Source organism: Dermacentor variabilis, unplaced genomic scaffold, assembly GCF_050947875.1.
Source record: "Dermacentor variabilis isolate Ectoservices unplaced genomic scaffold, ASM5094787v1 scaffold_13, whole genome shotgun sequence".
NCBI lineage: Eukaryota > Metazoa > Arthropoda > Arachnida > Ixodida > Ixodidae > Dermacentor > Dermacentor variabilis.
Genome location: NW_027460291.1, coordinates 26750295 through 26776355, shown reverse-complemented (window position 1 = coordinate 26776355; position 26061 = coordinate 26750295). Strand labels below are relative to the sequence as shown.

General features: G+C 48.4%; 1 protein-coding gene across 1 annotated transcript in view; it reads right to left on the bottom strand.

Moving 5' to 3' along the window:
* LOC142566828 (uncharacterized) overlaps positions 1–26061 on the bottom strand; it is a 157803-nt gene that overhangs the window by 38467 nt on the left and 93275 nt on the right. The window contains exon 5 of the mRNA XM_075677719.1: positions 5826–5929. Within this exon, the coding sequence (XP_075533834.1) occupies positions 5826–5929 (104 nt within the window). The remainder of the gene's footprint in view (positions 1–5825; positions 5930–26061) is intronic.

The following is a 26061-nucleotide window of genomic DNA, read 5'->3' as shown; positions in this document are numbered from 1 at the left end:
AGGGCATCGTCAATGCGTGGTAGCGGATAAACGTCCCTCTTGGTTACCTTGCTGAGGTGTCAAGAATCCACGCGAAATCACCAACTTTTGTCCTTCTTTTTAACTAGTACAACAGGGGATGCCCATGGGCTGCAAGAAGGTTCTATGATGTCTCGAGAAAGCATCTTGTCAACTTCATGTTGGATTATTTGTCGCTCAGTAGGTGAGACGCGGTAGGGTCGCCGATGGATCGGGCTCGCATCACCGGTGTTTATTCGATGTTTTACGACAGATGTTTGTCCTAGAGGGCGCTCTCTAAGGTCGAATATGTCTCAGTATGAGGCAAGGAGGCAACGTAGTTCATTAGCACGCTGGGGCGGAAGGTCGGGAGCAATCATTTTTGTTAGGGCATTCAAGTCTGAAGGGACCGGGGGCGAAGCAAGAGTTGAACACTAGGAGCTGTTACAAGTTAAAGCCGAAATGTTGTAGTCTCTAACCGGCGTTATTTGTCCCAGGGATATCTGCGCGGGAGTACTTGTGTACAAAGTCCAAAGTTCACAAGTGGAAGGCAGGACGCGTTGTCCGAAATGGTAATGATGGTGTGAGGAAAAGCGACGTTATGCGAGAGACATCGGGATTAGGGGATACGATGTAGTCACCGTCTGGTATAGGTGGAACGGGAGAGACACCTATGTAGGTAAGGGCACGGTGCGGGAGGCGAATATGCTCTCTGGAACATAGCCGCATCGGTGCACTATCGGGAGGATTAATAGCAGCAGGTAGAGCGAGTTGCACAACACCAGCAGAATAGTCTATCAAAGTGGAATGCGTAGACAGAAAGTCAAGGCCCAGAATGAGGTCGTGAGGGCAGTGCTCTAGAACATAAAATAAAACAGAAGTATGATGTCCGGCAACAGTCACGCGAGCCGGACATGTGCCAATAACGGCTGGTGTTCCACCATCGGCGACTTGGACCACAGGTGACGGGGCAGGAGTAAGGACTTTCTTGAGAGGATTCCGAAGCTGAGCATTCATCACAGATATGTGCGCGCCAGTGTGAATCGGAGCCGTAACAGGTACACCCTCCACGTTCACGTTAATGAGGTTCCAATGCGTGGGCAAGGTCAGAAGAGAATTTTTGCGTCGGATTGGTTTGGCAGCATCGCCTCCAGGTGCTGCACCCGTTAGTTTTCCGGAAGGGTGCGCCGGAAGGAACTAGGGGACGGTGATCGGTGAGATGGGGGCGATCGGGAGAAGCGACGACGTGGCGAAGGAGAGCGGCTAGAGCGGGTAGGAGGAGAAGTGTCGCCAGAATGCACTGGCTGCGTTTGCGGGGGGAACCGAAGAGCAGCATGAGGGCCGTGGGATAGGAGGTAGGGCCAGGGGGTCGAAATCCACGAAGACCGGCAGTGACATGAAATATGGCCGATACGGCGACAAGTGAAGCATATAGACTTGTCGTCTGGAGTGCGCCATTCGGCCGGGTTGTGATACCGCGTTGGGGCATTCAGGCTGCGGGTGCGCATGACAGCGCTGGACGGAGTGTAGTCAGGTCGATTAACTTAGCAGACGTTGGTCAAACCAATGTTGGCCAATTTCTGGCGCATGACGGACTGTATCAGTGAGACGGTCGCCTGGCAATTGTCGAGGCCATGGGTTGGGGTTGTGACAGGAGATGCGGCTTCTATTTCACGTCGGATGTTATGTAGGACGTCATCAGAGCGATCGGGCGTGGGCGGACTGCGGAGGTCTTCGCAGGTGGACGTAGTAGCCGTGTTGGGAAGGCGGGGAAATGGCTGGGCAATGCGGCGACTCTTGGCTTCTTCAAACGGCCGGCATTCGGTAATAATGGCTTACACAGTGGAAGAATTCTTGAAAACAAGGAAGTGGAAGGCATAATCTGCTAAGCCCTTAATGACACGTACATCCTTATCAGGTTTGGACATCTTCGGATCCACTTTGCGGCACAGGATTTAGTGCACGTCTGGACTCGCGAAGCGAGCTCTTTTTGGGCGGCGCGCTGACGTCCAACAGGCTTGCGAAACAAATCTTTCAGATTTTGTTTCCAAATGCCCCAGCTGCTAAGTTCCTCCTCGTGGGTCTGAAACCAGACGCGTGCCGTGCCCGCAAGGTAAAATATCAAATTAGCGAGCATGATGGTCTGATCCCAGTGGTTGCTGAGCTCATCCGCTCATATAGTTGAACCCAGCCTTCAACATCAGTGTCGTCGGTGCCAGAAAAGGTTCCTGGGTCGTGGGGTTGTGCTAGAATGAAGGTGGGCGTGGGTGTCGACGGGCCCGAAGCATCCTCGCCTTGTGCTGGCATTGTAGATGCAGCTAAGGAGCACCCGCTGCGTAAATCCGTGTTGAAAATGATCCCGCAACCTCCACCAAAAATGTTACGGGGTTAAAAACAGTCAGACGTATAGTTACAGGATATTTACAATAATCGTAGCGGCTGACAAGATGGTAGTCAGCACGCGAAGTCCAGAGCGTCGTCCTCTTCCGACGAAGCTGACAACATCTTCTTCGTCAGCGTGTCACAATATTATATATATATATATATATATATATATATATATATATATATATATATATATATATATATATATATATATATATATATATATGCAGGGTGTCCCACATCACTTGAGCCAAGAAAATAAAAAAGGCACGTTGGAAGGGATTTGAACCGAGAGCATACTATTCGCAAGAGTCCATAGCAACTCAGACAATTTTTTGTTTTACCCCATAACTCTCTAATTAATTAAGCTTAATTGCCCAGCTATTCCATTATTGGCTGAGGACCCCAAGTATGATACGCAGGTTCGAAGAGCACCTTCAGAAATCACCGATCAAGTTGTTTCCTTTGCGACAGCTCTCACGTAGTCCTTTTTTCCGCGTTGCAAAGAAAGCCCGCGAAATATGGAAAAAGTCACGTGACGGAGTGCTTGTGTAGCGATATCGTGCTGCTCTCAAGTGTGCGTTCGATGAATAAGGTCGGCTCCCGTCGGATAAGGGCAAAAATGCATGCTGCTGGCCGAGCGCCGCCGATGAGATAAAGAACGCCCTGCCACTTCCTCGTCGCCTGTAGCGATGCAGCTGACGTTGTTGTGAGAGCAGCACAATACCACTGCGCAAACGGTCCACCACGTGGCTTTTTTCACATTTCGCGGGCTTTCTTTGCAAACTCTATCTGTGGTTTCTGAAGGTGCTCTACAAATCTTCCTGTCATACTTCGGGTCCTCAGCCAATAAATAAAAAGTTCGGTAATTAAACTTAATTAGTGAGTTATGGGATAAAAATGTGTTAATATAGGCTATTGAGAATAGTATGCGTTTGGCTCCACTTCGGTACCGACGCGCCTTTCATTTTCAATTCTTGGCTCAAGTTATGTGGGACACCCTTACATAGGGCGTCCCAACTATCGTGCCCAAAGAGTTAAAAATATCTAAATACCATGTAGCTGGAGAGGATCAAGGTACTGGCATTTACCGTCGCTTGGAGATACTCAGATTACTTTTGCAATTGGCCTAATTACTTAATTATTTCCAAGCAATATTAACCTTCTCAAATATATTTAAACGAAAATTGTCAATGAGTAAATTGTAGCGCCATATGAATAACTCCAGATACACCTTTCTGTTGCTCAGTACGGGTTACATAAAAGTTTTTCCTAGCGTTAAAGAAGCCCACGAATACACGCAAAGTGCATCGAGCGGCCATCGAGTGGCAATTTTCCGTGGCAGTCGCGGAAAAAAAATATGGGAATATTAGGTATTAATAAAGAATTTACAATTAACTAAAAATTCTTATTACAATCGTATATCCAGTTCAGTCTCTATAAAACCTACATACGCCTTCACAGCCTGACAAAAGGAGTACTTTGGCCATGGGCATAAAACCGGGCCTTCAGGAAGAGCCGGCTTAGAGACACTTGCGAAATATTGCTTGATTGATTGTCATTCTCGCCGGCACAGCAGGCACACTCAAACCACGTGTTGTGTAGTCTCCGCCAAAGCGCCTTTCTCACAGTCCGGTCTATCCGCAGAGCGAAGACGGCGATAGCTTCGTGTAAAGGCCATGCCAAGGCTCAGTCTGTGTAGAACGCTTGCGTGGCTTCTGTCAATGTTACCTGGTATCTCGAATCGAATCTCGGGATCAAGTGAATGCAAGTAGCGACGACGCTGTTCTGGCCAAGATGTGCAACTCATCTTAGTTATGCGCATGATGTCGATTAGGATTGCGTTGGCGTCCAGTCCCGGTGCATGTCAGTGAAATGGAACCTTGTGTAGCTGGTTGCCTCTGCAGCGCCCGGAGGCCGCCGTTGCGGCGTTCAACACAAGGGTGATGCAGACTCTTCATGTAAGAAACTTGTTTTCATAGCATATGGCTGGTTCATTTCGGTACATGAGGCTAACCTTCTTTTCGTTGGGTCTGATTCGCCCACACACGTCAGTACTCCGCTCTTGCTTATCTGCGGCATAAAGCGAGATACAGGTGACTATGCTTTCTAGCCGTTGTCTTCTAGAAATATTTGCTACACGTCCCCTCTTCTGCCTTCAGTCTCTCGCGTCAGCTTGAAAGGAAGATAGTAGAATAGGTGTCATCGAAACCAATAAAACAACGAGCCAAAACTTCGTGCGCTGAAGTTAGGCTCCTTCAATGGGCCGAGCTGTGCTTTTCGTAGCGCAATGACGCGGATGATGGAGTGCAATCTGCAATGGCTCGGTACGCAATGCACACAAAGCGAAGTTTTGAACTGTACAATATTTAAGCACCGCGGCAGGGTTGTAGAATCGTAGTGGTTGACTGCGTAACAAATATAATTTATTTTATATCCTGGTGGCGACCTTCTCAGCACTAACAAGTTAGGATGGAAGAAATCAGACGTGGTATGGCTGAAACAACACCAAGCTAAGGAAAGAACTAAAATCTAGTTAAGGTGGAACGTTTCGAAACTTAAGATTACATCGGACTTACGTTTGAAAGATCTGATTGAAAGACTCTAGGCAAGGGAAAAAATATTCTGGGGTTTTAAGTGTCATTGAGAGACAATAAAGAGACAATACTTAAATTTTTAACTTGTTATAATTTCGAACTGCCTGAATGCAAATTCAAGAGACATGTGCGAACTATGCTTTTCAACGTATAGGAGCCACTCGAACACCATCTTTTTGTTGTCTTGATATATATATGATTTTATGCATAACATTACTTTTGTTGTCTTTGCACAAGTGTTTACAAGGATTGTGTGACGTCTGTATTATGTACACTTATTTTGTACATTAAAAGGGTTGAGTTGCAAGAATTCTATTTCATGTTTACATTTTGACACATGTTCGTAAAGTGTTTCAGGTCATTATTTTTGCTATCTGCCTGCTGCTCTTTAATGGGTTCTTGGGCACTCTCAAGATGTCTGTGATATCTTTTCGCCTATGAACCTCCAACTCGATGTTGCTGAAAATAAACTTGTCTTGATTATAACAGCGATCTGAATATGAGGTAGGCTGTAGTGAGACACTGAGTAAAACGTTTGACCACGTGGGGTTTCCTTGGTGAATCTGAATTGTCGCAACTGAAAACTACTGATGAAATTATTTTTTATTCAATTCCTCATTTTGTAGATCTGGAGAAGTTAATCAAAAGCCGGTGGCTCCGAGTGGCGTAAACGTCTCCCTAGAGAAGCATGTGGCATTGAGCGAAATAAGATATCATTCTAGAGGTAAGCACGTTAAATGTAAAACAGGACACACATAAGTAGTAGACAAACTAGTGATGCAGCAGAGAGAACCGTGCAATGGCCATTCTGTAAATAAATAGCTGTGGGGGGGCCGGTTTACGCACCATGAAAACTGCGCGTGGTTGAGGGCTAGGCTTTCGAGCTTGATGGAAAATCCAACGTCGCAGCTGGCCACAATGTTCTGAACCTTGAAGTCGTTGAACTTCGCCTGCAAGAGTGGATCAGAAATAGCGAGTCTAGAAATAAGCTGGGCAATGAATAATTGATTAACAAAAGTGGCAACACGAACATTCCCGTCGACAACAAAAAGCGTAACACTGTCAAAAGCCTCAGTTGGCTCCAGAGATGTGCTTCTCCCGCACTGCAGGAAAAGCATATATGTTTTCTTCAGATTATTGAGGCGCGTGCGAGTGTAATTATTGCGAACAGCCAATCTTATGGGCACGGCAGAGAGTAGGCCTCTTCCAGCTGTCGCCAAACTACCTGTCTCGTGTCAAACGCCCTCATCCAACATACGCCGACTAATTTCGCTACCGCATCAAAACACGTTATAAACTGCCACCCTGGAATACGCTTCCCTTCACTAGAGAAGTAAACTTTATTGCAGGCGTGTTCGTCTTTCAGACCCTGGGAGGGCAGCTAGGATTGAGGTCATGTGGCCGCGACGCAGTTAGCCCACTCTGCCAGCATGAGTTGGCTCTTTGTGTCATCATTCTTGATTGTACGAGCTGGCCCAGGCCCTGAGCGTGGGAGCTTGCGGCACAATCGTTCCTGGTGAAGGGTTGCACGGGCACCCTCACTCAAAGAATGATCTTGGTCTGGGTTTATTGCTTCGCAGTGCTTCGCAGTGCCTGCAGATAGGTTTAAACACTTGCTTAGAAATTTCAGTCAACTTTTTGGGGCTTAGCACGCATTCAGTCTGTACCCGTCGTACAGTCGTGGGCTGCTCCCGGGAGACAATTGTGCTCGCGAACGGATGCGCTCGGCGTGAATGCTTGCACAATTGAAAAAAAATTAAATTATGGGGCTTTACGTGCCAAAACCAGTTTATGATTATGAGGCACGCCGTAGTGGAGGACTCCGGAAATTTCGACCACCTGGGGTTCTTTAACGTGCACCTAAATCTAAGCACACGGGTGTTTTCGCATTTCGCCCCCATCGAAATGCGGCCGCCGTGGCCGGGATTCAATCCCGCGACCTCGTGATCAGCAGCCAAACACCATAGCCACTGCTTTGCACGATTGAGTTAATTCGTGATATGTGAGGATGGGGTTCAAGCCGGCCATCCAGGTCGAGCGATCCCGCCTCCCGGTTTTCTGCTGCTCGGGCGGCTGGGTGAGTTGCTTCGTTACCCGGGTTGCCGGCATGAGCTGGCACCCACATCAGATGGATAGTGTCCTGAGGTTTGGCACGTCTGCGTGACACTCATGTTTATCTAATAGAAGGTCGTTGGGTTACCTGCTTCGCGGATCAAAGATGGCGCCAACTCTCCATTTTCCTCGAAGTCTCAACTAGGCTTTAGCTGCACGTAATTCCTCTTTGACCTTTTTTTTTTTATGAACGCGTATGATTTTTTGTTTAATTTTGCGTTTCTTTTCTCATATCGTGGCACTTACCTTCATAGTTATGTGTCCTTCCTTTTCTTACATTTCAAAAAATACCCCGCTTAATCGCACGCGCAAGTTGAAGCTTGACGCATGTAACTTAGGCGTGGATGATGTTTCAAACACGACGCTACCGAAAATAAGCGTGAGATTGCTTCACGCAAGCGTGGGGACAAGACGGAGTGTCATGACTCGGTTTAAGCGAGCGTTAGGGAGCCGCGTACCCGTGAGAAACGCAAATGACACGATTATAATCTCGCGGAGCACTCGTGCGGAAACTTTCAATCACGCATATAAAAATCCGGATAAGGGAACCATGATATATATCACGTGGTCTGCACGGAGCGTGCGCGAGGGAGAACAACGCGCGGTGCCTTCTCACCACCCAGCGGGGAATGCGAAACTTTCCTTGAGGGGGCTGATGAAGACCGTGGTGTGTTTAAGACTGCTGTCGTCCATTTTTGGTGTGGATTCTTCGGCAGACGGTCGTGATGTTCGTTCAATGCAGCACACAGCTTTCGGTCGGATTGTCAGAGTTGGCGTGCATCGCGATGTTCACTTCTACAGACATTCTTGGCGTACAACGCGGTTGGTGCATGCATGCAGAATGCGACTGCGCCGAGCTTACGAAAAAATATCCACCGAGATCTGACGGCTCAGGAACAGCATTCCCATATCCCTCACCTGCCATTCACAGACGATGGGAATTTATAGGTAAGAACACCAGCCATACTTCGCTCTTACTAAATTGCGGCTAACTATTTATATGTCATGATTTCCGGTGTCGGCTGTTATCATTATTTGCGCAAAATTTGCCTTAATGGTGCATTTCAGTGGAAAGCGAGAACTTTCTACGCGAGCAGTAGCTTTCATCGAAATAAAGAGTGGACAACTTCGTGCTTTTTTTAACCAGGTTTAACGCTGGACTGTTGAATTCCTCTGAATTGTTCTGTTTATTCTGCTAAAGTACCAAATTCCCACGATTACTAGGAGGGCTAAATTTGGAATTAGTGACGTCGCAACGCGGCTCGCGTTATATTCTCGTTCATGACGCGATTATACCATGTTTTGTTATTTAATTTCATATTCGCCATCTCATCCTTCTCTGAATTCTCATTGCCACTTAGCCTCGTGTAAGGGTGGCGAGCTCTGAGTTGGTAGTGTGTTTCTTGCGGCGGGTTTCTTTTCTTGTTTGAGAACGCTGGAAGTGGCGCATCAATATGGTTACGGCGTATTAATTGCAACCTTCAGGTCGGTGGTGGACGCTGTTGTGCCGATGCGGCAATCGAGTGGTCTTCGGGGTGGCGCAGTGCACCAGTGTGCAATCCGTCAGCGGCTTTGCCGTGTTCGGTTGCATGGTGGACTTACGAATGACGTTTGTCCGATAACCTCGGTGGGTGTCACGGAAGGCAGCGCCGTTTTCGCTGACAGGGAAAAAGGCCTCCGCTTTCGTTCATTGCAATCGGTAAAAATGACATTCGATATACAAGATTTAGGTTCTCTCACGAGCTTCAGCTCTTGTCTTTTAACTTCATTTTGCTGCGGAAGTTCGCAGCAACGATGAATGAAAGCCCCGCTGGAATCCGCCTTCAAGCGGATTTTAGGCGTCGTTTCCCGTTCCTCTGCGGCAGAAACTTTGCGTAATAATCTTACTATTTTTTCATTTCCTGATATTTCTAATTTCTCCCTCGGGTAATAATTATGGTTGGGTTGTTTGCGTGCAAATATGGTATCACGCCTAACAAGAAAAGTAACTTTCCCGTGGTTTTCCAGCCAGTGATGGTGACAAAGCTTCCATCACCTCAGTCCGAAACGATCTCAGAGCCTGGGTTCTCTCCGCACATTTACAATTACCATATGCGTTGGTCAGGGAGAAAACCTAAGTCTTGCATATTGTACCTGTGACTGCGGTAGCATTCAGCGCCTATTGTAGATGCTTCACTGCGTGCGCTCGGCATTGTGTACGTATATCGGGGGCTAGGACTTACGGAGTCGCCATCTGTCGATAACGCCTCCCTTGCTTAGTATGAGGGATCACGCGGTGCGCTCCTCATAGGTTTGGCTTACGGCGCTCAATAAGAACACCACGCGGCAGCCCTCCTGGACAGTTCTGTATGTACAGTCAAAACGAGGGAAATTTCTAACTGCCGAAATAATAATCTTGGGCAAACTGAAAGCACAGAGTCATTTACAGACGCTATCTCTTTACCGAATAGGAACAGTGAACGCCACTGCACGCGGTCGTCGCGATGGAGTCTCGGGAACCGGCTTCTCGCGTGAAAGGTAGCCAAACGCTGAGAGCAAACTATGTGAATTATGTTCTTATAGTAGGTTGTCTGTATAACCAGATGGAGCATAATGGAATGAAGCCTCAGTGCAGCGATCGCACGGGTTTGCAGCGACCGACTGCGCGTCCGCGCACAATGTTTCGCTTTCGCTGCGAACGCGTGCAGCATGGTGCGCGTTTTCGCACCATGCTGTGAGCTTTAGGCCGCAGAGTATGAGCATTTGACAGTACACAAGCATCTATTGTCGCGTTGAAGCTATCAGAGCTGTTCAAAAATAATTTCGTTATAGAGACTTCCACGCCTATAGCTACGGCGACTGCGATGTGCCGTCGTGACGATTCAATCTTTGTTTTCTTCTAAATTATTGTTCGTTTCAATGTTATTTCTCAAGTTGCGTCGCACTGCATGTTTATCGGTGTTCTGAGCGTGCGGTTTCCCGCTGTTTCTTTTTCGTAATCAGTGTACTAATTCATAACACAAACATGACCATATGCCATGCCTGTTTTTAATGTGCTTCTTACCGCTCCCTTTCCATTCCAGTGAACTTGCCAGCATCTAGCATCAACAAGTTCACAGACCAAACTATCATGACATTAGCGGGGCAGCGGGCACGAGCGAGCGTCTCAGTGCGCGCTTTCTGCTACGCAGCGAACATCGCAGACCCGGCGCCGTAGCAGAACTCCTCGCGTCTGTGCTTGCTGCATGCATACCCGAGTTGTAGCCAACGGCTGTTTGCTGGTTCTAAGTTTCGCGAGCCAAGCTTCACGCAGCTTCTTGTTCCGCGGCTACGTGCAAATAAATCTGACATCGGGCTCCGTTGCGCACGTCTGGCACTGCGGCAACGAACAGTAGCCTACCACGCTGCACGCCTCCAAAGGCAGCCACTACCTATTATAGTGCTTTGAAATGGTGTGACGCAGACACCCAAGGCAGGAAAGCCTCACCACTTAATCAGAATCACAGCGCAGGTGGGACTTTAAACTTTCGTTTTCAGTTCGCTTCGGAGCTTGCGAAGCAGCCGACGCGGCCCCTGTGTCCACGTGATCCCTCATGTCACGTCACGCCGACGGTGGCGCCAGCTTTGCCAGTGGCGGAGTTCGCCCCCAATACTCGGCAGACATATTACTGACCAGAAAAGTTACTTGTCCAAGTAACTAATTTCGTCCTACCAGCATATCCTGTCGGGTGCTTGTTCTGGTGAACATAGGCTTCGGGCAGAGGTGCTGCGAAAAGCGACATCTGATCCAAATTATCTTGCATGTGGTTCACCACGGAGGGTCAATATTAAATAAAATGGCCGTTATTAAACGTATCACATATGTTTAAGCGCAATTTTAGGAAACGTACCGATGGCTGCGTCATAACGCGTTAGCGGAAAGTAAGAAAGAAGGAGAGAAAGAATGAAAAAAAAAACAAGGAGGAACCGAAATTAAGGTTCGAGCACATTGGAAATTTTCCGGCGAGCTGCACACCTGCTGTCGGCGGATTTTTTTTTTTTTAATTGCACGAGTGAGGTGATTCTCCACTGCACGTATTTAATGTCTCTCCGCTGCCGGCGATTCCACTATTCGGTCTAGTTCTCGCGCATGCCGCGCATAGTATGCCGTTGCCAATAAAGTCAAATTAATAATTTTTGTCCTCCATTTGTCGACTGACAGTAACCCGCATCTCCGAAGCGCTGCATGCGAGCTTGCAAGCACACGTGCATCTTAATTTGCAACTAGAATTGAACTCTGAATTCTGATATCTATGTGTAGCTCCGCATATTTTATATTTTCAAAGAAAGGAAGAATGACTGTTCGATCAACATGAATATACTCTGCCCGTTGTGAATGTACTTGTGCAGTTCTTGATTTCAAGCTGCAAACCCATATATGCACGCTTTGAGCGTTCAGGTGTGGTAAGTTCACGTAGAATGCAATTTTTCCCTTTATTGAGAATGCAATTCCTGTCACAATTTCTATCTCCATTGTGTGGGAAATTAACCATAGCTGAGTTATTTTGCCTCATTTTTACTTAGATTTTGAAATGTTTCATGGAATGCGTTGCCAGTTTTGTTGGAATGATTAAACTTTATTTTTATGTACAGCATGATAGACTACAATTAGTTGCAGCTATGTGTCTCACCTAAATGTTTTGGGCACTGTCCCTTTGTTCCTCAGGTCGCATTCGATAGATTACTAAGGTTTGGAAATAGTATTGGAGAAAAAAGAAAGGTTCCTTCTGACCGTACCAAAAATACTGAAATTTTATGCTTGAAATTTATCGCTTGAGAAATGTGCTTGTGACCCAAAGTTACAAAGCATGCTTTCATTATTGAAAAGAGCAGACCCCCTTTCGCATATTGCCTACTTCTAAAAACTTCCAAACTGCAACATCTTAAGAGTGGTCAGTAATAGAAATGCCATAACAGCCATCAGTTTTAAAGCAGTGAAAAAGCAAGCGGTCATTAGTTACCACTTTTAGTATAAAAGAGACCTGTATCATATCTAAAGCATTAAACTTAAGAATTCTGTTTTTTTTTTTCAGATACCGCTAAGTGACCTTACAGGATCTTGCACTGTCTGGAGGAAACAACGCTTATCTGCGATTGTGATCAGGAAAATATTGATGTCAGAAATGACATATGACTTGAAAAGGCACTCATGATGTGCATATGCCGTTCTTATAGGAAATATATAACATATCTGGTAGCATAGGGCCAATTTTTGTGAGATCAATTGTAAAGCCAGAAACAAGCAATTAAATATGTTCGCGAACAGGACTAAAGAAATTGTTCACTGCGTTGCGCATTTGAATCAAGCTTATATAAGTACTTTACATTTTCAGATTGCGGAGAAAGCCTAACTCTAAGTTTTGTTTTTAAACAACAACGTTTCATTCTATCCTATTTTCTGGGAATGAAGGCTATGCATAAATAATTTATCTCAGGAAGAAATATGTCTGTCTTATTTGTTTCGGTGCTTAGAATATTCGCCTTCCTTAGAGAAAGAGGCCAGTGAAAAAATTTTTTAAGGTATTCTGCCAACCATTGGGAAAAGAGTGCAATACAATGAGGATTTTAATGGTCGAAATACTGTCCTGACGTCCCCATCCTGCACACGGCTAGCCACTCGTCGAACGCGCGGCGCTGCAGGGCACGGATGAAAGGGCATTCGTCCTTCTGTGCAAGGAGATACCGAGAGGCCTGTTCAGGTTTTACATACGTTTGCTGAGCATTGCCAGGGCTCCGGAACGCCACTTCTTAGTGGATTAGTTTCAGTGTCGCCGGCGGGAGAGTCTTGCACAATGTCTCTGCAGCATATTCAGCTTCTACTTCGCCCGCCTGCTGCCACTGCCATATCGTCTTAGTCACAGTCGCAGCCGGCGAAGAAGCAGTTAAAGAAGAGGACTGCGAAGAACTTGGTGAGCAATGCTCGCTTCAGAGAAGCGACCAAAGGCGGCAAGGGCCGGTGCTTTTTCGTGGTCTCCAGCGCATGCAGAGGAGTGAGGGGGGATACGGCATGCTCCTCACCCCATCCCCCTTGCCCCTCAGGCGCCATGTCTAAGCGTGTACAATGGTCACGCCATGATAAGCGTGTGTACAGGGGTTCCTATCACGCCTGGTAAGCGTGAAGGTGGCTTGCTGATCACTCATAGTAGGCGTGATCGGTAAGCGTGGAGAAATACAACGCTTAGATTAGGCGTGTAAAAAACGTGCGCAGCTTGCACTAGTGGTGCAAGGCTGGAGTGAACTGCGGAGCTTGTGATCACCTAGTTTTTACGCGACTTGCTTAAGTTGTTTGTAGGTATTGCGAGGTTATGCTAAATTTTGCGAAATTGATAGGCTTGGCAAAGTCGCTTCTAGGTATTGCGAGGTTATCGTAGGCTTGGCTAAGCTGTTTCTAGGTTTTGCGAGGTTATGTTATGTTTCGCTAGCTTGTCGTCTCGGCTGGCTTGACGCTGCAAGTTTTCGAGCAGTCGCAGGCCGGGATCGCTTTCTCGGCGACGAGGAGCGTTCAGGCGCCGACTCTCCCGTTCCTTGGACTTAAACTCGCGATCCTCGACTCGGCGTCGCCTCTTTCCAGCCGCAGTTTTGGCGCGGTGTTCCGGATCATCTTGTCGGCGACTCATCGCTTCTCGCTGGGTAGTATGGCGCTCTTGCTGGTAAGCCTCTTCTTCGGGCGTCCGGATTTTCTTTAGTGTTCCCATCGCCGCAGCACGTACGTACGTACGGAGTAGAGGAGGCGAGATGTGTGTTGCGGCGCCGGCTGTTCCGCGATTTTACTCGCGTGTGACGTCATGACTCCGCCCTACGCGCGTGGAGTGCGACGAGGTTACGTGGCTTGGTGCTCTCGCAGGTAGTTACTAGGCAACGTGAGGCGGCGCACAGCTGGACTGAGTTTTCTTGTAAACTTCCATGGCGGAACTAAAGCTTAAACAGCTCCGCTGTTAAAACTACAAACGTACGCTTAGATAAGCGTAGATTTTTTAGAGTACTTTTTGGTCCAACCACTAGCACGCGTCGGCCCGAGGGGGCACGTGCCTACGCGTCAAATGCGTCGGTCACGCACAGGGTCACGCGTCGCGACGGGTGGATATTTTTTTTCTTCTGCCAATGCAACAATATCGTGCAACGCGTAGCCGGCGTCCACTAACTAGAGACCGTGAAGCTTCCGGCTCCTGTGCCTATGATGGCCGCCGATCCAAAGACGCCAACACCGACGATCGTCCCAGTTATTGAACCCACGACGCGCACGACAGTATTCCTGAAATGCAGTGCTGTGATACTACGCCCACAATGACACGACCGACGACTATGGGTGATGGCAAGGCGACTAGAATTCGTGGAGAGTTCAAATGATGCCGACTAATCGAACATGGCCACTCATTACGTCGGTTCCAAAGCGATCGTCTGCCACAACATCGTGCAGAATCACGATTGCCGCAACGCCTTTGCTTTTTGTATGCACATTTGGCTGCACTCGAAAATAATTTAGAAGTCCGAAGTCTGGATAATCAGCACTGTCCTATTGCCGATGTTGTGTGCATGCAGTGTAGGCTAGCGCGCCCATAGAGCTCTGGTTTGTAACCAGTGAGTGAACGAGCCCAGCTGAGGAACTCTGTTGAAGGAAATTCCCATTCAGTTCCGTTTGTAGTGCAATGGTATGAAATATGGCACTCCTGAAAGCGTGCGGTTTGGTGAACCGCGAGGAACTTTGCGTGGTAAATTGCGGTATCTGTAATTAATGTGGTTTTTGGTGACTCCGGCCTAACGAGTGACCTAGCGTTGTTTTCAGCTGCAAAAATAATTTTCGAAAGCGAAAGACACTGGTAGCCGATCAAGGGGAAGTACATCTTTAGCCTTCCTGGCGTTAACGGAGCAAAACGTAGACGGGACACAAGACGAGAAGACGACACCACAAGCGCTGAATTTCAACAATGTTTATTTGAAAGAAGCACGGCTTCTTATACCATTGCCCACACGTGTCGAAGTCACGTGATTGCACATCATGTGAAACGCACTTTTTGCAGTTAAGATAGCGGTTTTACGTGCAAAAGATCAAGTTCTTTTTTTTTTAATAACACGGACCGCGTGCTAACGCATTGATGTGCAATCACGTGACTGCGACACGCGAGGGAAATGGCAGAAGACGTGTTTCTTTCAAATAAACGTTGTTGAAAGTCAGCGCTTGTGGTGTCATCTTCTCGTCTCGTGTCCCGTCTACGTTTGTGCGCTCTTCAACTCGACATGTACTGAACTGGATTTCACAAGTTCACAGTACTCCTTCACTTGCTTCTTTCATGTGCAGAAGTTGTATGGACTTGATGGTGATAAATCGATCGTGCAACACTCAAGCACACTGACACACTTTAGGAAACAAGACGCAGTGCTGTCATGTTTGAGCCTGTGTTTCCTTGAACTTGAGCACTGCAAAAAAAAAAAATAAGTAGTTTACAATATGACCACCGTGTGCAATGCAGAGGAAGACCATCACATAAGATGTATGCGTGCAGCCGCGTATACCAGCATTGCTTCGATGCCTACGTGAGAAGCAGCACTACTAAGTCAATAAAGTTGTGTTGAATTTTTATCTCTTTTTTATTCAAAGAGTGGATAGCGGGAGTAAATGTGTGAGGAAGGGGTAAACGCGTCATGAGTGCTTTAAATGGGCAGCCAGTACGCTTAAACAGTCCAAATATATTCAGCGTTCGCTAGAATGTTTCTCGCAGTGATACTATCAAATGGAATAAGGAAAAATATTAACTCAAAATAAAGTTCACAATATATTTTTGCATAATGTGTTTAGGTAATGAGTTGATACTTCCAGTGCAACATTATGCCGATAAGCAGCATATGCGCTTGAAATAAATATATCCTGTAAAGGATGAAGTCCACAAAGCATCGCGCACAATGAGAAAGCAAGACAGGGTGAAAAGGCAGAAGCGGGCGTTCGGCGGAACGGACACTTGATTCCTCTCGCTCTTACGATGATGAAGTCGAGAAAATACGCAAGGAGGTCCAGATCTGTCGGAACCACATCCTAGGAGTTCAGTGAAGTCATTGGCCGAGTGCACTGACGCTCACCCCCTGATGAGCGATGTCTCACTGAATGAAGCCTATCTGGCCAACGCGGTTCAGGTTATTATCACAGACCAGTCCAGGCAGCCCATGCTGTCCTAAAAGATCGCAGATATAAGGGAAGGATCGCAGCACCGCCTTACGATATTGTGGGCACGTAGTCTGCGATTGAAGTCCTAGTTTCTGCGCTGAAAATGTCATCTGCTCCGACTTTGGGCACTGATGGCTAAGCAGCACGGGACCATTAATGCAGCTCGTGTGCCTCAAGCGTGTCGGCTAGCAGTTGTCCGTCGGCAGTAATATGCGATGACACACACAGTGGTTGGGGAGACAACTTCGCAGTTTTCAAGGCGTGTCGGTGCAGCACGCCGGTGCTCAGTGCCCAGGATCCTCGGCAAGGCTTCGCCAACTGCCACCAGAGCTTAACACTCAGTGCCGCCCATCTGAGATTCGATTTGTGCGTTATAGGCACTACAGACGACGTTCTGAGCTCCCTAGACTACTTGACAATGGTTTGTATTCACACGTGTTTTACTGATGTTCTTGCCAAGTTGTTGCCTGTCAGGTTAGAATCCGTGCCGAAAGCATCCTGCGTGGCAGAGTGTTAAGGATGAAGGGCCGAAGGCAGCGCGGACGATGGAAAATGAAGAGAGAACGACGAGGCAAAAGTAAAGAAGGCATTCGGCGGAACGGCCTCTTGTCTACTTGTATCTTATAGTTGGAATAGAAGTGATAATACAGAAACAGTAATTTTTCTTCTCTTCAGCTAAACACAACGTACCTTCCCAGCAGTCCGGGTGTTTTGCCCAAAGCCAAGCAACCACAGAGGAGTTCTTCCTAGAAATTTGTATGGCAGAGAGCATGCCCGGCTACACATCGGGCTACGCAAAATGGCAGCACTCTGTGTCGGCCGCAGTTTGTGCTTCTTGTGGAATTTGGTACACTTGACTTGGGTGCATGTCCTTCATTGCTTATTTTGAATTCTTACATGCCCTTCCATAAACGTGCGTATTTTGTCTCGCAGTTTGTGTTTTGTGCATACAATCTTGATAATGGGTGTGTGTTTCAGTACTGCTATGATGTTCTCGAACAATCGCTTTCGGTAATACTTTCACGTTTGTGTGAAGTAGTACAAGGCGTAGTGGATAATTCAAGCGGTTTTTCTCAACCAGCTAATGAGTGCGGACTGAAATATCACCGAAAGTGAGCGTGCCTGTGTATACGACCCCTGGGTAGTGAGTCGCATCCGAAGTATATCGCTTGCAAATCGTTCCTGCTGAAGCCCACAAGGTAGACGCGCCTTCATGAAAAAAAATGTTTTTTAAAGTTTGCCAAATAGCTTTTATGTAACTATACTTTGGGCACTGTGGCTCTCTGTGCTCAAAAATGCACACCTACAGCATCATCCAGTCTGACCTAGCTATCTAACGCTTTCGACTCCCTGAATCACGCGATCCTCCTCCAGAAAGTCGCCCATTAAGGTGTTCTGGGTTCCCTTCTGTTTTGGCTGGGTAGCTTCCCCAGAGGGCGCTCATGCCGTGTTATCTTCTATGGAAGTGCATGTCGAGATTTTCCAGTGCCCTCAAGGATGCCAGCCACAGGGCTCTGTCCTCACACCCACAGTTTTTATTCTTTGTGTGAATAATATGCCAATTTGCTTATGAAGCACGCCGGCGACACCCTGATTGTAATTTCAATTCCTTCCCCACCATTTTTGCTCCCCGTCATGATCACCGTCTGACGGTGAACGAATGGGCCAATAATAACGAACTTTGTATTAGCACTGAAAAAAGTGCTCTCGTGCGAATCAGCAGCAAAAAAAAAACTGCTGGGTGCCTAACTTAATCCCTCGGAGACGCTCCTACACTTGGCATTACGCATGTAACATTCAGCCATGCTCACGATTTTTCCACACACGTCGCCAGCACTGTATGTAAGGTGCGCCGTATTCTGGGGTTTGTGCTCCGTGTGTCTCTTTCCTGTGGACCTGACGTTTTCCGAGCATTCATCTCGTCCTGCCACGGCTTCAGTACTAATCAGTATGGTCCCCGTACCAAACTCGCCTCGCTGGAAAACTCGAAGGTGTTCAGTGCTGGGCAACACGCACCCTTTACTCCCGTCTTTCCGATCGCCCGAAGCCAGGCTACGAGGATTGCCTCAGAGCGCTCAAGTTGCACACCTTGCAATGGTTGTAATGTCTGATGGGAGACATTACATACATAAGGAACCACTCCAAGTCTTACGGTTGTGTGCTTTCTTCCTCACTTGTGGCAGTGTGTTCAAAGGGGCTGGTTGGTTCATCTTTAAAATAAAAAAACAGAGAAAACGCGAAACAGGACGAGCGAGCAAAGAGCACAGGAGAGAGCGCTGACTAGCAACCAAATGCTTTATTTGCAGAAGCAGCATATAAAGACATCATTGAACGCGACATAACAGAAAAAGAAGGATAAGCGTTAGCCACGGAGGTAATCCAGTTCTTTTGTTGATATTGTGAGGGACGCAAAAAATGACGCACACGTCGCCACTTATGAATGTGCAAAATGCCTCAAAGATTTCCCGTGCCACTTTTCACTCTATCTTCCCATTATTAGCACTTCTTAAAGATCGGGGTGCAGCTACACGTGTTACAGTGGGCAGCCAGGCGACTGTACGGGCTTCTTTTTAGTGAAGCAGCATGCTCGCGCACGATATCATTAATGCACCCCACCGTTAGCCCGATATAGGAACGTTTACAACCAAGAGCGATTTTATAGACGACCTGCGCTGTACAGTCAATGAAGCCGCTGACATTATTCTTACAGAAACTTTTACGCGCGACAGTATCCACCCTGTTGACTATTTTGCACAACCCGCTTAGTTTATTAGGGCCATTTCACACTACCCTCACTCATGCCTGAGCCGCAATTTTCGTATTGTTATGGGAAACACGGTGCACATGAGGAATGACGGTAAGCTTAGATCTCGAAGGCTCGAAGGATTAATATCTTCGTGGCTAACGCTTATCCTTCTTTTTCTGTTCTTATCTCGCGTTCAATGATGCCTTTATATGCTGCTTCTGCAAATAAAGCATTTGGTTGCTATTTGGCCCTCTGTCCTGTGCTCATTGCTCGCTCGTCTTGTGTCGCGCTGTTTGTTTTTTATTCACTTGTGCCACCTCTTGCACCTTTTACCTTCTCGAGTGGATATTGTGGTTTTACCGCCAAAACCACGACTTCATGACGAGGGACGTCGTAGCGGGGGCCTCCGGATTAATTTTCGCCACCCGGGGATCTTCAACGTGCTCCCAATGCACGGGGCACGGGCGTTCTTGCATTTCGCGCCCATCGAAATGCGACCGCCGCGACCAGGATTTCATCCCGCGACCTCGTGCTTAGCAGCGCAACATCACGTATCCGCAAAGCCACCGCGGCGTGTCCATTTACTATTTGCAAAAGGACTTCAGTGACTGATGTGACCAACGAGTCAGGAAACCGTGCTGCCTTAGGTCGCTGTATCTGGTTACCGAAAGACGTCTGCAGCTTGTGTGTACATGGTATCCTGGGGGCAGACTCCCGGCAGAGCATAGATATTCGACGCTTGACAATTTTATAATGGCAAGAATCATGCGACAGCACCGCTTTCTCAGCTGGTGGAAAATATTGCCGACAGGTTTGCCCGCCATGAAAAAAATTACCTTAAATGTAAAATGGAAAGGTCTTACTCCCTGGCGGTTGTTCTGTAAACGAAAGCGCTTGGCCGTAACTCTTAAAACGTTTAAAATAGCTTGGAAGCGTTTTAAGGAGGCTTGCATGTTAAAAAGAATGAAAAAGTAGTAGATATATACAAACACCTTTAAAATATCTGCTAAAGAATGACAAAGTAAATTACCTTTTCTATAAAGAGAATTGCCAAAAGATAGTGTAATTTCTAAGGAACGATCAATTACTAGGCAATGTGTTTTCCGTAGATGTTCGGGATCATTTTTATCCAATCTCAATAATAATAATAATATTTGGGGTTTTACGTGCCAAAACCACTTTCTGATTATGAGGCACGCCGTAGTGGAGGACTCCGGAAATTTTGACCACCTGGGGTTCTTTAACGTGCACCTAAATCTAAGCACACGGGTGTTTTCGCATTTCGCCCCCATCGAAATGCGGCCGCCGTGGCCGGGATTCGATCCCGCGACCTCGTGTTCAGCAGCCCAACACCATAGCCACTGAGCAACCACGGCGGGTTTTATCCAATCTCACATGATGCACTTTTTGTTGCGGCAGAAATGTGCGCAGAAGAAAGCGGTATCATATCCTTCCCAACCGGAGCTGGTGTTTCGCTTGAGAACTTTTTAGAGCTATTGGATGCCTGTCCTAGTATAGTACCTTCTGCCGTTTTAACAAACAGCTCTTCTTGCAAACACGCGCCATGTTCATAGGTTCCAGTATTGCGCCGCTGCTGTGTAAAATAATTTGATGCAGTGTTGATCGCCTGCTCGATGAAGCTTTTAAATCGGCAGCACTTTAAATATTTTGACCGTCTTTAGATGCATGCACGACTTCCTGTCTCTGAACAGACAAGGTTCCTTGAAGCGCTGCGATCATATTTTAGACATTTTTAAGAACCCCGGCAAAGGGCATTCATTTACACAAGAACATCCACATAGACAAACCTGGCTATATTTATAGGATTTATTTTTCATGACGGGCAAGCCCGTTGGCAATATATTCCATGTGCCAAGAAAGGGATGCTGCCGTATGATTCCGGCCATTGTACAATTGTCAAGCGTGGAATAGCTATGCTCTGCGGGAATCTGCCCTCAGGACATCGTATACACACACCATGCCAGTGTCTTTCGATGATCAGATACAGTGTGACTTTAGGTGACAAGATTCCATGCCTCGTTAGTCAGTTTGGCAGCAGTGCTCGCACGATTCACGTCAATAACAAGCATTCTCGGCACCCAGTTTATCACATTGCTGGGATCTTTATCGCCGCGCGCTGCAACGGGTACCACCGACTGGAGCACTGAACGGAAAGCCTAAGCGACACAGATCGTGTCCACACGCGGCGCAGTCCTACCCAATCGACAAGTGGCTCGGTGCTGTGGAACGGGAGCGCCTGCGCAGAGGACGGCATTCTAGGCCACGGACAATATATAAGCCGGGATCATTCTGCTCTGACCACAGTTCGGCAGCAGTGCTCGCAGGATTCACGTCAATAACAAGCATTCTCGGCACCCAGTTTATCACATTGCTGGGATCTTTATCGCCGCGCGCTGCAACGGGTACCACCGACTGGAGCACTGAACGGAAAGCCTAAGCGACACAGATCGTGTCCACACGCGGCGCAGTCCTACCCAATCGACAAGTGGCTTGGCGCTGTGGAACGGGAGCGCCTGCGCAGAGGACGGCATTCTAGGCCACGGACAATATATAGGCCGGGATCATTCTGCTCTGACCACAGTTTGGCAGCAGTGCTCACAGGATTCCCGTCAATAACAAGCATTCTCTGTACGCAGCTCATCACATTGCTGGGATCTTTATCGCTGTGCGCTGCAACGGCTACCACCAACTGGAGCACTGAAAAAACAGCCTAAGCGCGACAGATTGTGTCGACACGCGGCGCAGTCCTACCCAATCGACAAGTGGCTTGGTGCTGTGGAACGGGAGCGCCTGGGCAGAGGATGGCATTCTAAGCCACGGACAATATATAAGCCGGGATAATTCTGCTCTGACCACAGTTTGGCAGCAGTGCTCGCAGGATTCACGTCAGTAAAAAGCATTCTCTGTACGCAGCTCATCACATTGCTGGGTTCCTTACCGCCGCGCGCTGCAACGGGTACCACCGACTGGAGCACCGAACGGACAGCCTAAGCGATACAGATCGTGTCGACACGCGGCGCAGTCCTACGCAATCGACAAGTGACTTGGTGCTGTGGAGCGGGAGCGCCTGCGCAGAGGACTGCATTCTAGGCCACGGACAATATATAGGCGGGGATCATTCTGCTCTGACCACAGTTTGGCAGCAGTGCTCGCAGGATTCCCGTCAATAACACGCATTCTCTGTACGCAGCTCATCACATTGCTGGGATCTTTATCGCTGTGCGCTGCAACGGGTACCACCGACTGGAGCACTGAACGGAAAGCCTAAGCGACACAGATCGTGTCCACACGCGGCGCAGTCCTACCCAATCGACAAGTGGCTCGGTGCTGTGGAACGGGAGCGCCTGCGCAGAGGACGGCATTCTAGGCCACGGACAATATATAAGCCGGGATCATTCTGCTCTGACCACAGTTTGGCAGCAGTGCTCGCAGGATTCACGTCAATAAAAAGCATTCTCGGCACCCAGTTTATCACATTGCTGGGATCTTTATCGCCGCGCGCTGCAACGGGTACCACCGACTGGAGCACTGAACGGAAAGCCTAAGCGACACAGATCGTGTCCACACGCGGCGCAGTCCTACCCAATCGACAAGTGGCTCGGTGCTGTGGAACGGGAGCGCCTGCGCAGAGGACGGCATTCTAGGCCACGGACAATATATAAGCCGGGATCATTCTGCTCTGACCACAGTTCGGCAGCAGTGCTCGCAGGATTCACGTCGATAACAAGCATTCTCTGTACGCAGCTCATCACATTGCTGGGTTCTTTACCGCCGCGCGCTGCGACGGGTACCACCGACTGGACCACGGAACGGACAGCTTAAGCGATACAGATCGTGTCGACATGTGGCGCAGTTCTACCCAATCGATGAGTGGCTTGGCGCTGTGGAACGGGAGCGCCTGCGCAGAGGACGGCATTCTAGGCCACGGACAATATATAGGCCGGGATCATTCTGCTCTGACCACAGTTTGGCAGCAGTGCTCACAGGATTCCCGTCAATAACAAGCATTCTCTGTACGCAGCTCATCACATTGCTGGGATCTTTATCGCTGTGCGCTGCAACGGCTACCACCAACTGGAGCACTGAAAAAACAGCCTAAGCGCGACAGATTGTGTCGACACGCGGCGCAGTCCTACCCAATCGACAAGTGGCTTGGTGCTGTGGAACGGGAGCGCCTGGGCAGAGGATGGCATTCTAAGCCACGGACAATATATAAGCCGGGATAATTCTGCTCTGACCACAGTTTGGCAGCAGTGCTCGCAGGATTCACGTCAGTAAAAAGCATTCTCTGTACGCAGCTCATCACATTGCTGGGTTCCTTACCGCCGCGCGCTGCAACGGGTACCACCGACTGGAGCACCGAACGGACAGCCTAAGCGATACAGATCGTGTCGACACGCGGCGCAGTCCTACGCAATCGACAAGTGACTTGGTGCTGTGGAGCGGGAGCGCCTGCGCAGAGGACTGCATTCTAGGCCACGGACAATATATAGGCGGGGATCATTCTGCTCTGACCACAGTTTGGCAGCAGTGCTCGCAGGATTCCCGTCAATAACACGCATTCTCTGTACGCAGCTCATCACATTGCTGGGATCTTTATCGCTGTGCGCTGCAACGGCTACCACCAACTGGAGCACTGAACAGACAGCCTAAGCGCAACAGATTGTGTCGACACGCGGCGCAGTCCTACCCAATCGACAAGTGGCTTGGTGCTGTGGAACGGGAGCGCCTGCGCAGAGGACGGCATTCTAGGCCACGGACAATATATAAGCCGGGATCATTCTGCTCTGACCACAGTTTGGCAGCAGTGCTCGCAGGATTCACGTCAATAAAAAGCATTCTCTGTACGCAGCTCATCACATTGCTGGGATCTTTATCGCCGCGCGCTGCAACGGGTACCACCGACTGGAGCACTCAACGGACAGCCTAAGCGATACAGATCGTGTCGACACGCGGCGCAGTCCTACCCAATCGACAAGTGGCTTGGTGATGTGGAGCGGGAGCGCCTGCGCAGAGGACGGCATTCTAGGTCACGGACAATATATAAGCCGGGATCATTGTGCTCTGACCACAGTTTGGCAGCAGTGCTCGCAGGATTCACGTCAATAACAAGCATTCTCTGTACGCAGCTCATCACATTGCTGTGATCTTTATCGCCGCGCGCTGCAACGGGTACTACCGACTGGAGCACTCAACGGACAGCCTAAGCGATACAGATCGTGTCGACACAAGGCGCATTCCTACCCAATCGACAAGTTATTTGGTGCTGTGGAGCGGGAGCGCCTGCGCAGAGGACGGTATTCTAGGCCACGGACAATATATAAGCCGGGATCATTCTGCTCTGAACACAGTTTGGCAGCAGTGCTCGCAGGATTCACGTCAATAAAAGGCATTCTCTGTACGCAGCTCATCACATTGCTGGGATCTTTATCGCCGTGCGCTGCAACGGGTACCACCGACTGGAGCACTCAACGGACAGCCTAAGCGATACAGAACGTGTCGACACGTGGCGCAGTTCTACCCAATCGATGAGTGGCTTGGCGCTGTGGAACGGGAGCGCCTGCGCAGAGGACGGCATTCTAGGCCACGGACAATATATAAGCCGGGATTATTCTGCTCTGACCACAGTTTGGCAGCAGTGCTCGCAGTATTCACGTCAATAAAAACCTTCTCTGTACGCAGCTCTTCACATTGCTCGGATCTTTATCGCCGCGCGCTGCAACGGGTACCACCGACTGGAGCACTGAACGGACAGCCTTAGCGATACATATCGTGTGGACACGCGGCGCAGTCCTACCCACTCGAGAAGTGGCTTGGTGCTGTGGAGCGGGAGCGCCTGCGCAGAGGACGGCATTCTAAGCCACGGACAATATATAAGCCGGGATTATTCTGCTCTGACCACAGTTTGGCAGCAGTGCTCGCAGGATTCACGTCAATAACAAGCATTCTCTGTACGCAGGTGAGGATTCATTTTTTCATCTTAATTATACCGTTGCTAGCACTGCTGACGAACACCATTGACACCTTTTGTGTATCGTTATTGCTGTTTTGTACGGAAGGAACTTCGTGACTTTAAGAAAAGTGTGGACTATTGCAGTTCAGTCTGTGATTACATTACGCCGCTCACGGAAGTGATATAGTCGTTGTGAAAAGAACTCTCAGAAGCACGGAAAGCTAACAATATCCTCGCGATGGAAACAAAGAAATTACACATGAAAGTTGTAGACTTGGAGGCGTATACAAGAGCAAACAACCTTGAAATCAAGGGTGTGCCTAATCAAGGTGATCCTTCTGAAGTAGTCCAGAAAATTTGCGCAGCAGTTGGGCAACCCATAACTTCCACAGATAGTTTCTATTCTGTGACAAATATCTAAGCACCCAGAGGTGAAGAATATCACTGTACGCTTTGTTCGCCGAGAAAAGCGAAATGCTATTTTCACTGTAGCCAAGAGAGCGCGTCTTTCTGCTAATCAAATTGGCTTCCAGTCCACCGATCCTATATTTGTTAATGAAAACCTAACTCAGCTTGGGAAACAACTTCTGGGTGCTGCTATAGCTAAGAAGCGTGATGTTGGATGGAAGTACGTATGGACAAATAATGGCAAAGTTCTTGCCAGGAAAACAATCATCGGAGGTGCTGCGAATCGCTGAACGCAATGATTTGGACCAACTGTGTCACTAAGTATCCAACCGACACTTGTTTGGATCCCACCGATGGCAACGGTTGTTGTGGTCGCACCGATGGTACGACCTGTTGGGAACTCGGCGCTGACGCCCGTTGTTGCACCTGGGTCGCAAGCCCCAAGGGTAGCGTTGGCCTGGCGGCCTGGGGTACAACTGGAAGCATCCGAAGGTCCCGGCAAAGCATGCGTCGACTGGTAACAACAAAACAACTTGTTTATTTTAACATCGCAAAGAGTTGGCGGTCAGGTTGACCGAAGTAGAGAGACGGGAGAGCACTTTACTCAACAGAAGAAATCGGAGCCCTCCTTTTGGCGTCCGGGGGCAGCTGTTTTTATACTCTCGCA